This window comes from Thalassophryne amazonica, chromosome 5 (assembly GCF_902500255.1).
Source record: "Thalassophryne amazonica chromosome 5, fThaAma1.1, whole genome shotgun sequence".
NCBI lineage: Eukaryota > Metazoa > Chordata > Actinopteri > Batrachoidiformes > Batrachoididae > Thalassophryne > Thalassophryne amazonica.
This window is the reverse complement of record NC_047107.1, coordinates 102,874,593-102,887,128: the sequence shown is the minus strand read 5'-3', so window position 1 is coordinate 102,887,128 and position 12,536 is coordinate 102,874,593. Positions and strand designations below refer to the sequence as shown.

The 12,536-nt window shown below is 43.8% G+C and overlaps 1 protein-coding gene across 2 annotated transcripts in view; it reads left to right on the top strand.

Moving 5' to 3' along the window:
* tnc (tenascin C) overlaps window positions 1–12,536 on the top strand; it is a 131,460-nt gene that overhangs the window by 79,172 nt on the left and 39,752 nt on the right. For both annotated transcript variants that reach the window (XM_034171005.1, XM_034171004.1), the window contains exon 12: window positions 7,848–8,123. In XM_034171005.1, coding sequence (XP_034026896.1) covers window positions 7,848–8,123 — 276 coding nt within the window. The remainder of the gene's footprint in view (window positions 1–7,847; window positions 8,124–12,536) is intronic.

Below are 12,536 nucleotides of genomic sequence, written 5' to 3'. Positions count from 1 at the left end.
AAGAGGTCTTATTATGCAAAGCCAGTTCATCTACTTTTTAAAGCTACATATGGTTGGAGTTTCATGTTTAACATCCACTAAGTGCCACTGTTGTCTGCCTGGGTGTGTAAAAACTACCCCACTATAAACTAAAGTTAAGCCTGAAAAAGCTCATTTAAGACTTCTGTGACATATGTCATGGAAGTCAGGGAAGACACGCCCCAAGGGCTGCACTTTGAATGAAACACCCACACAGTCTGTGGCAGAGTGATGAACAGATACTTCCTCTTCCATCAGAATGCCTGTGTTTCTGTAGAATTTCTGAAGTTTAAAATCTGTTCTAAAACACCTGATGATGTATGTTGTGTTCATAAAAAGGTGTGTAATATTTCCTCTTTGCAGATCCAGCTGACAGGTAGATACAAAAAGTTTTAAATTGGTGATAAGCGGTGTACCTGTTCCACAGAGTATGTGATGGTGAAACATTCTGGAATTGGACAGCAATGATTGGAATTCTGCAACTGTGGAAGATTTCCAGAAGTGCACAAAGACATTGTCCGGACTCAGAAGTGTCAAAAAATTTTAACCCCTCTAAACTAAACTTAACTCAGTTAAGAGAAGTCATTTTACCTGGTTGCTCGGTGACTAAGACATCAGGGTTAAGGTGCCTTGACATTTGCACGCATTTTGCCTCCACACTCGCGCACACTTCGTCATGACAGTGCCACCCACTGTGTACCCAGCTGGATGCCGTGCTTTGTGCACTGGATGCTGCGTAAATGTAAATAAAAACAGAATACAATGATTTGCAAATCCTCTTCAACCTATATTCAATTGAATACACCACAAAGACAAGATATTTAATGTTCACACTGATAAACTGTATTGTTTTTGTGCAAATATTTGCTCATTTTTAAATGGATGCCTGCAACACATTTCAAAAATGTTGGGACAGGGCAACAAAAGATAGGAAAGTTGATGAATGCTCAAAGAACACCTGTTTGGAAACAGGTGAGTGTCATGATTGGGTATAAAAGGAGCATCCCCCAAATGCTCAGTCGTTCAGAAGCAAAGATGGGGTGAGGATCACCACTTTGTGAACAACTGCGTGAAAAAATAGTCCAACAGTTTAAGAACAATGTTTCTCAATGTTCAGTTGCAAGGAATTTAGGGATTCCATCATCTACAGTCCATAATATAATCAGAAGATTCAGAGAATCTGGAGAACTTTGTACACATAATTGGCAAGGCTGAAAACAAACACTGAATACCCATTATCCTTCGATCCCTCAGACGGTACTGCATTAAAAACTGACATCATTGTGTAAAGGATCTTATTGCGTGGGCTCAGGAACTCTTCAGAAAACCATTGTCAGTTAACACAGTTCGTCACTACATCTACAAGTGCAAGTTAAAACTCTACCATGCAAAGCAAAATCCATACATCAACAACATCCAGAAATGCCGCCGCCTTCTCTGGGCCTGAGTTCATTTGAAATGGACAGACGCAAAGTGGAAAAGTGTGCTGTGGTCTGACGAGTCCACATTTCAAATTGTTTTTGGAAATCATGGACGTCGTGTCCTGCGGACAAAAGAGGAAAAAGACCATCCAGATTGTTACCAGTGCAAAGTTCAAAAGCCAGCATCTGTGATGGTATAAGGGTGTGTTAGTGGCCATGGCATGGACAACCTACACATCTGTGATGGCACCATCAATGCTGAAAGGTACATCCAGGTTTTGGAGCAACACATGCTGCCATCCAAGCAACGTCTTTTTCAGGGACGTCCCTGCTTATTTCAGCAAGACAATGTCAAGCCACATTCTGCACGTGTTACAACAGCGTGGCTTCGTAGTAAAAGAGTGCGGGTACTAGACTGGCCTGCCTGCAGTCCAGACCTGTCGCCCATTGAAAATGTGCGGCGCATTACGAAACACAAAATACGACAACGGAGACCCCGGACTGTTGAACAACTGAAGTCGTACATCAAGCAAGAATGGGAAAGAATTCCACCTACAAATAGAATAGAATAGAATAGAATGCTTTTTATTGTCATTATACACAAGGTACAACGAAATTAAAAGACAACTCCCGTAGTGCAAAGGTGTAAAAGTAAATATAAAAAACAAATAAGAATATATACATGTATTTACAAGGGAGCAAGTAGGTGTATATAAATAGAAGTCTGTGCTATTCACTGCATTCACCTTTATAAAAAATAAATGCAATGAATGGTGCAGACTGAAGGCTAATGTGCATTCAATACTCGTATTGCACTTGGGTAGAACATGTTGGTGAGTCTGGATGTGCGGGCCTTGATGCACCGGTACCTCTTTCCTGAGGGCAGCAGTGAGAACAGGCTGTGCCCGGGGTGTGAACTATTGAAGCTGATGCTTCTGGCCCTGCGCAGACATCTGGTGTTATAGATGTCTGACAGAGAGGACAGCTGAGCTCCTATGATGTTCTGTGCTGACTTCCTGACTCTCTCCAGAGCCTTCTTGTCAGCCTGGGAGCAGCTCCTGTACCACACCAAGATATTGTTGGTGAGGACGCTCTCTACAGAACACCTATAGAAGGACAGCAGCAGTTCCTGGGACAGGTTGACCTTCCTCAGTGACCTTAAAAAGTACAGACACTGCTGTGCCCTTTTTACAAGGGCATTGATGTTGGTGCCCCATGTCAGGTCCTGAGAAATGTATGTTCCCAGGAACTTGAAGTCACTGACCCTCTCTACGGTGTCTCCCTGAATGAGAAGGGGGGGGGGGGGGGTCCTCCTTCTTCCGCCTAAAATCTAGCACCAACTCCTTTGTCTTTGAGGAGTTAAGTGCCAGGTTATTTAGGGAGCACCAAGTACTGAGGTTCAGGACCTCCTCTCTGTAGGCCGTCTCATCGTTGTTATGAATCAGCCCAACCACGGTAGTGTCATCCGCAAATTTGACAAAGATGTTGCTGCTGTGGGTTGGTGTACAGTCATGGGTGTACAAAGTGTACAGCATGGGGCTGAGCACACAGCCCTGAGGGGCCCCAGTGCTTACTGTCAGCACTGAGGAGTGGTGGGACCCCATCCTGACTGACTGCAGACGGTTGGTGAGAAAGTCTCTGATCCATCTGCAGGTGTGCTCGCCAATGCCCAGACTGCGCAGTTTGAACAACAGTCTGCTTGGAACAAGTGGGTTAAAAGCAGAACTGAAGTCCACGAACAACATCCTCGCATAATTTCCAGACTGTTCAAGATGTTGACACACTGTGTGGAGGGCTGTGTTGATGGCATCACCTGTGGACCTGTTGGCTCTGTATGCGAATTGGTGCTGATCAAGGCTGGGAGGCAGTAAGGATTTTATGTACCTCAGCACCAGCCTCTCAAAGCACTTCATCACAGTTGAAGTGAGAGCCACAGGTCTGTAATCATTCAGACTGCTGACCGACTGTCTCTTGGGGAAGGGCATGATAGTGGCAGATTTTAGGCAGCTCGGGACTGTGCAGGCAGCCATTGAGAGGTTAAAAATGGTAGTAAAAACCTCTGCCAACTGGTCTGCACAGCCCCTCAATACCCTCCCGTGGACACCATCGGGACCAGCAGCCTTCGACACCCTGGAGCACCCTCCTGACCTCTTCTGCGCTCACAGTAAGGGCCAGATTGTTAGTGGGTGGCACCATGGGGACACTCTCTTCCTCGCTAACTTCAAACTAACAAAGAACCGATTTAGCTCCTCCGCTAGGCTTGTGCTGGTGTTGGTGGCATTAGAAGAGGAAGTGTTCAAGTTGACAAGGTCATGAATGCCCTGCCAGACACGCCGGGGGTTCCCCTCCGTGAAGTGCCCCTCGATCTTTTTTGCATGGCTCCCTTGACGACTCTGCTGAAGGGAGGGAGCCATCAAGAGAGGGTCCGTCCCATCATTAGGAGGGACAGCTGCCCTGTCATTAGGAGGGTGCTAACTAGAGCACAATAGGTGCTAATTAGAGCTATTGTTTAGTCACTGGCCTATAGCGGTCTGCCTCTCGGTAGGAGGGGTCTGGTTAGGTTTAAAACTCCAGCTTTTGTGACTTCTTGATTATTCTTCTCTACAAGAGTCAAGACAGAAGTCAGACCACCAGAGCAAGAATTTTAGCTGAGGAAGCTTCTGAGATTTGAAGCGAAACGTCCTCGCGTCAAGCAACCCAGTCCAGTCGAAGATTCAAGCTTCTCTACTATGGAAACCACCTGGACAACTGAGAGCCTACACAGAAACAGTGTGTCTCAGTCACTGTAGCATTTGTACACCGCCTATTGTTGGAGTAGATGACCAGTCCTCCTCCTCTGCTTTTCCCCGAGTCACTCGTCCGGTCGGCTCGGTGCGCTGTGCAGCCTGCTAGCATGATAGCTTCATCTGCTACCCTGGAGTGAAGCCAGGTCTCCTTCATGACGACGATGCAGCTATCCCGCACAGTTTTCTGTACCTCGATGGTGACCGATAGCTCATCAAACTTGTTGTTCAGTGACCTGGTGTTCGTGAGGAAGATGCTGGGTAACTCTGGTCTGTGCGGGTCTCTCCGTAGCCTAGCCTGGACACCGGCTCGGCAGCCCCTCTTCCTACACCGCCTCCTCCTTTGTTTGGCCCAGGTAAGCTCCAAGCTGCTTTCTGGTCGTGCGATCTCCGGTGGAAAGTTACGGTTAAAACTCCATTTGGAGTCTGCCTCACCATAACACATACCAATCCAGAGTAGCTCCTCTCTGCTGTACTTCGTATAACACATAATTGAGTAGGGTTAAAAGTAGAGGTAAAGAAAAAAAGTCAAAAGTAAGTCCAAAGCACGGGAGAGTTGTCGGGCTGCTGCACTTCTGCACACCGCCACCTTACAAGGAGCTTCAACAATTAGTGTCCTCAGTTATTGAGGTGTTGTTAGAAGGAAAGGTGATGTAACACAGTGGTAAACATACCACTGTCCCAGCTTTTTTGAAATGTGTTGCAGACATCCATTTCAAAATGAGCAAATATTTGCGCAAAAACAATAGTTTATCAGTTTGAACATTAAATATCGTGTCTTTGTGGTGTATTCAATTGAATATAGGTTGAAGAAGATTTGCAAATCATTGTATTCTGTTTTTATTTACATCTTACACAACGTCCCAACCTCATTGGAACATTAAATATCGTGTCTTTGTGGTGTATTCAATTGAATATAGGTTAAAGAAGATTTGCAAATCATTGTATTATGTTTTTATTTACATCTTACACAATGTCCCAACTTCATTGGAATTTGGGTTGTATAAAATAATTATTTCATAGCAAATTAATCATTTTCTCTCAGAGTTTGGCTGTTGAAAACACCTCTAATCACTTCCGGAATCACAGACGACTGTTCCAGCTCCGCTTTTTTTTCCCTTTCTCTCTCGTACGCCTCATGAGGTGGAGAACACATTTGGAACAGTCTAAAAGGTAATTATTTGTAATGTTTATATTTTAATAGCTTGGTAAAATATTGCATGTTAATTCCTTCTTATGAGTAGTTGTAAAATTATATTTGTGACAGATTTAACGTCACATCATAATCGATCAGATGACCTGCGCAGTGTTTTTTAATTGTTTGAGCAGTGTTCACGTGAAGTTCACGTAATTAATACGTGACAGAGATTTTGAACATTTCAAAATGGTCTTTGCGTACTTGCACAAAGCCGCGCACAGTTTACAGCGGTTTACAATGATTTGCCACGAGTTCACTCTCCTCAGTGGTTGTGCGATCTCGGGTGGAAAGTGGCAGAGTGCGTGCAAGTGCACGGATCAAAGTCATGCAAGTGTCAAGGCGCCTTCAGAGTCTCATTCCAAAACCATAAGCATACAGTACCCTTCCAAAACTGAAGGTAACTTTCGTGAATGCAAAATATTCAGAGTTTGTCCACCTTTGTATACTGCATGTAGCGTTCCTCCTGAGCCGGTATACCAGTTTGAAATTTATATTGGTTTCACAATTAGTGAAAGCCATCATGACAGTGTATCCTGAGAAATGTCACTATGTCACTTCTGGTCAATACAAAGAAGATACTAATATGTACTCAGTTGATGCAGAGAATTTTTTTAACATCCTGGCATGCACCCCTTGATACAAAATGACACACCTCTGCAACAAAATCCTGCAGAAAATTTACATCTAACATTAAGAAGTGCAGCTGAATTTCAACACACATGCTCCTGGCTTCTTCTTTTGGGCTTCTGCACTGCACAGTCTGGTGTTGTATGTTGCACTGCCCCTAATGGTCAACAAAAGATGAACAGTAATTTATCTGTTGGTCAAACTGGACTTGCTGTTCAGTGGTACAGAAGTGGAAACCTGAAGAAAGCCCAGTTTGAATACTGTTGTATATATATATATATATATATATATATATATGTATATATATATATATATATATATATATATATATATATATATATATATATATATATATATACGAGGTCTATTAGAAAAGTATCCGACCTTATTATTTTTTTTAAAAAACATATGGATTTGAATCACATGTGATTGTGTCAGACAAGCTTGAACCCTCGTGAGGATGCGTGAGTTTTTTCATGCCGGTCGGTTGCGTCATTTCCCTGTGAGCAGGCTTTGAGTGAGGTGTGGTCCACCCCTCTCGTCTATTTTTTATTGTGAATAAATTTCTGAACGATTTGGAGCTTTCCTGCATCAATTTTTTTCCAGAAACTGTGAGAGACCTCCAGGTGGACACTGTTCGAAAAATTAATATGGCTTTCAGGGACGATTTTATGGGGATTACACAGATTAAGGAGTGATCCAGACGGTTTAAAGACCGCCCACAACTGCTGAGAGGGCGCCGCGCTCCGAGCGCCGATCGACAGGCTGACACCCCGCTGGAACAAGCAGATCATTTCCAATGTGAAAGCTTTGTTGATCCGGGACCTCGTCTGACTTTCACAAAAAGGCAGAAGATGTGGACATCAGCACCTTATCGGCACATTCCACTGTTACAGGAGTTTTTTTCATGGAAAAAGAAGCGGAGGGACGCGCCACCATGCCGCTCATGGCGCGGCACAAAACCACCTCGGTGTTGGTCTCTCAGGACAGCTTTCAGGTGGATTTCAGACGGATTCCGGTTGCTTTCCAGTCGTGTGAATATCCGATTGTGATTGTGCATGAGCTGGACATGCCCAAACATGTCCTGGAAGGCTTCATCACGGCATTTCTTTGCGCCGAGCGGCTGCACCGCGACGCACGGTGGAGCCGCTTCTCTTTCCATGACAAAAACTCCTGTAACAGTGAAATGTGCCGTTCATTTTTAAACTGGACGCTGTCTTGATCCGGTATGTCATCTGACTAGCATAGGAATTGTGAAAAGACGTGGACATCAGCACTTTTTCCGCACATTAAGACAGACATGCGGAGGAGTTCCAACCAACAGGCATGAAAAAACTCACGCATGCACACAAGGGTTCAAGCTTGTGCGACACAGTCACACGTGATTCAAATCCATATGGTTTTTTAAAAAAAATAATAAGGTCGGATACTTTTCTAATAGACCTCGTATATATATATATATATATGTGTATATATATATATATATATATATATATATATATATATATATATATATATATATATATATGACTAACCAGGAACCAGGAAATCCATTTCTAACCCTAATGCAGTCACATGATGAGAGCATGTTTGATATGCATTTTGCTCTATGTGGTGTGTCTTGTGAATATACAACTGTGATTGTTTTCTCCTCAGATCAGTGTCCACGGTGTCTTAGTCCCAAATAAATTTTAGTACTGACTTTGAAAGTCCCATCGCCACTTAATCTTTGTGTTGTGTGTCCTTCCATGTGTCTGTCCCAGTCTTTAATGCATTGTTGATCTGTTTGTCATCACCCAGAAGAGGAGAAGCCTTTGGTGACCAATGTCACCGTCAGCGACGTGATGTGGGATAGCTTCTTGCTGTCCTGGTTTGCAGCGGATGGGGCATTCGAAGGCTTTCTGGTCGAGGTTACCGATGCAGAGACGGGCGCTGAGTGGCAAAACCACACAATGCCCGCCAATGCTCGCAGCCTCACCATCGTTGGCCTCTCGCCCAACACCTGGTACAGGGCCAACCTATACGGGGTGTACAGGGGAGCGCTCTTAGACCCAGTCTTTGCAGACACCATCACAGGTATCAACGCCGTCAGCGCTGGTTCATCCTTCTCTCCTTTGCTTCCTTCTTCTGCTGCCTTCTTCAGCCGCTATCAGTGCGGACTATCCAGTAACATGTTTCTGCAAATGTTATCTGTTCTTCTAGCTTGGTAAGCTTGAAGAACTATATCTCACAAATCTTTCAGACAGAAACCTGCTTAGTAGAGTTCCATTCACCAGTCTTTGGCAGACAGAACCAAACTGCATTTATAGGCAATCACACTTATAATACTGCTTTTTATTATTTATTATTATTTCTTGCCATGTAAAAATTTTAAAATGAAACACCCTGCTGTAGTGTTAACTAATCTTAACCGAGCACTTGCAGAAATAATATTAAATCTTAATATGCACCATTAAACACCAAATCCCTACTTTGTCCATTTGTACTTTCTGGTGTTTTGTAGGCCTCCAAAGAAAGAAATTTTCCAGCGCAGACAGGAAATACGTGTCAAATATTATAGATGTCTCCTGAAATCATTTTGAAAAGGATTCCAGTGACATTATGAGCTTCCACACTGCTGGATCAACATGTGGTTTTGTGATCTTGTGTTTGAATTTGAATGCACGCTGAACTTGGATGACTTGAAATTGAGTGGCTTAGGTTCATTTTTATTCAGTTTAAGGTTTGCTTGTGTTTTTGACCTCCTCCAAAGAGGTTAAGCATTCATTATCATTTGGCTTATTGACAGCACAATATGTGAAAAAAGTCAAACAGATATTGATGAAATTTGGTGGACCAGGGTGCCTTGTTTCAAGGAAAAGTTGATTACATTTTGAACTGAATGTAGATCTGGAATAATTTAAATACTTCTGTTTTGTTGTTTTGTTTTTTTTGTTTGCTTGTTTTTTCAAATGAATCTCACTGATTTCTGTAACGTCTCATGGACAGGTCATCCTTTAGTGAAGAAAGAGTTTAGAACCAGCTTTGAATCCAGAATTCTTTTTCCTAAATACTGATTTCTGTTATTTTTTAATGTAATAAAACCTGCTATGCTTCACCTCTACTGCACAGCAGGTTGCTTAGTTGGATCAGGAGTTGGGCTACTAAAATGTAGACTTGGGTCTATCTCTGTCCTTTGACAAGGCACTTCATCTATATTGTCCCAGTCCACCCAGCTGTAAATGGGTATCGATTTTGACTGAGGAAGTAACCTGCGTCAGATTTGCATCCCATCTACTATGGAGCCTAGGAATAAACAGTGGCACCAACAGGGCTCAGGGGCCTATATAAGACCTACTTATTCTGCTTCACTTCCACACAATTAAGGACAGATACACTGAGGACTATTGGACATGTTATTATTATTATGAAGGCAGGGGTGGTGGCCAAGTGGTTAGTGTGCTTGGTTTCGGTGCGGAAGGTTCCCGTTTCAAACCTCACCCCTACCACATCTCTCCATGTAATATGGAGTTGCGTCAGGAAGGACAGCCGGCAAGAAACGTCTGCCAAATCAACATGCAGACCCAACTTGGTTCCGCTGGTGACCCTCAATGAAAGCAAAGGAGCAGCCAAAAAGACATCATTATTACACTGGTCAACTAATTTTTTTTCTTTTTTCCTGCATGGAGTTTGAAAAGTGATTTAGGGTAATTTTGGGGTGCTGAATCCAAATCTGAGCTCAGATTTCCTTTATCAATCAATCAATTTTATTTATATAGCGCCAAATCACAACAAACAGTTGCCCCAAGGCGCTTTATATTGTAAGGCAAGGCCATACAATAATTACGTAAAAACCCCAACGGTCAAAACGACCCCCTGTGAGCAAGCACTTGGCGACAGTGGGAAGTGGGAAGGAACATTTATTGCATCATGTTTTGCAATCTGCATGTTCCTTTTTGATGGATTATGCAAAAGTTGCTCATTCACACACAAGTTTGATGCCAATAATCCTGCACAAAAGCAGCTTCAAAAGCATAGTTTTTAAACCAGGTTTGCAAAATGTGAACAAGAGTTATAATATCGTTTATGGCGCCGAAGAAGTGTGCAGCTTTTGCTTCAATGCTTGAATTACTACTACGTGATTGGCAAAAACTATCACCAGATTCAGATTCAGCGCCCCCAAATTACCCAAAATCCATTGGAAAAACTCCATGCAAGAAAAATCATGTTGACCAGTGTATACAACATTGACAAAGACAGAAGTGCTGACTCATTGTTTGGGTTTGTGGTCACCTTTGATGCTCCCAGAAGCGATCGTGGTGTTGAAATTCAGCTTGTTAGTAGTTGTAAGTGTAGGAGGAGGAAATGTGCAGGAGGAAATCATGCTCTCAACAGCATTTGTTTTCACTTTGTCTTTAATTTCTCAAAACGTGAACATGAATTCACCTCAAAATCCACAGAATTGTTCTTTGACAGATGGCCAACTGCTCCACTAAGTTATACTGGAGTCTCTTCGTAGCATTTTGAGATACTGACCCTTAAACACAGGACTGTTGGACCTTACATGGTGAACACTGTCTGAGTGCTCTCTGGTTTTGATTCTGGTAATCCCTCTGTACTTACTTCAAGATAACAACTCAGCGTTCCTTTTCTGAGTACAAACTGGAATTTCATTGTTTTTGCAATCACATGTCAGAGGGATGTGCTTTCTGTTAGCCAGTGTGGTGAAAGCCTTATTTTTTTTTCCAAAGGGTAAAGAAAACCCGTTTGCCATTCAGACAGTGTACAGTCCAAAAGTCCAACCAGCACTTCCTCATCCATCATCATATCCCTTCTTTTGATGCAAGGATTGTGAAACACTCTGCATTGGCACACACACAAAACCCATTCAAGCTACATTAGATTTGCCGCAGATCCGCAGCTGATCCCGCATGAAGCCGTCAGCCTGCCTGTCGGTGTGTGATTCCCGCCTGAAATCATCACCTGGGAAAGCACATAAAGAATAAAGGCCAGCATGGTGTTTGAGTGCGGGACAACAGGTGCGCTGGTGTCCCCGCCCCGCTGCACCAATCACAGTCATTATCTGTAATTAACTCACTGTGACATACAGTAAGCGCCTAATGACTGGACTGCAAACATTGACACCAAAACAGACTAATGATGCCTCATAAAGGCTTCCGGGGATCTTTAAATAAAGTATAACATCCTCACCGTCACCTTGTTAAACCCTCTGAGCACAGTCAGTCAAAAACAAGCTAATTTTTTTTAAATCTTTGCATCTATTCCAGCATTATCATTTAGCATTTCACTGATGAGGATCAAGTCAAATGGAAGAAAGATGGGAGGACTGACAGAGAAGGGAAAAAAATCCCTGTGGCGCTTTTGTCACTTGTGTGAGGCCTCTCGTCTGTATGCATCCCCAGTTCCCTCGAGCCTGGACCGCGCTTCATTCTCATGCTGCCTTTGCCCCTGGGCTCCGGTGCCGGGGTGCTTCTGGGGCCCGCGCAGAATATGGCACGCACTCAAGTTGCCGTATTGTCTGCATGCTAATGTGCAGAGAACCCATCTTAACGTTTTTCATTAGCGTCACTTAATCCATAACACCTTCCAAATAGAGAATACAATCACCGACTAATTTGATTATAGGATGCACGGTGGTCATCGTTTCACCACTAGGGGGGAGGAAGATGGCCTACACCTCGATTAGACTCAGATGACAGCTCCACAATGCACTTGGCACGGTTCTGATTCTGTCACCACGAGGCGCTCCGGTACACGTAAGACTACAGACCCTTGTTTTAGCAGGTTAGCCGGCTGCGCTGTGCACATCCTCCACCAACAGGCTCCCTTTTGTGAGCGGGGATTTGTTCCCTCAGGTCTTGGGGCATGTGGAAGGATATTGGGTAGGGATCAGTTGCAAGCTCGCACACGTTAGCTCCCTCTGATGGATGTGCCCCCCCCCCCCCTCCACTGACCAGCTAAAGCTGCTCTGCAGCTAATGAAGAGTGACAGCTCCCCGGGATTTGCCTGGTCTGCTACTCATTTCCACCGCCACTTCTCAGAACGAATGTCTCATGCGTTTTTCCTCACGATTTAAAAAAAAAAAGAAAAACAAGGGTAGTGGTCAGGCTAGCGTAAGGACCCCAGAGACCCTCACATTTGGTTTCAGCGTTTTAATGAGCGCCGGCTCTCGGGTTTAGTCAAGCTTTCTGCTTCCATCCAGGCTGCTTTAAAAGCCTTGACCAGTCCATACGTCCATCTGTGCCCCTAGCGGAAGTTTCTCCAGCTAATTAGCTGCAGCTCTCATCCTCTGGAGAAAGAGCTTTTTTCTTTCCCCCACCGGCAGCTGTAGGCTCCCGCCATCTCTCAGTCTCTCTTCCTATTATTGCCTCTATTGGCTGCCGCTAATGACTGCTCTTCCACTAGCTTCCCAGTGCCACATACACGCCCTTCACAGACTGCTTTCTGTTTGAGCTCTGTTCTGTCAGAAACAGCTGTTGTTTTACAAAT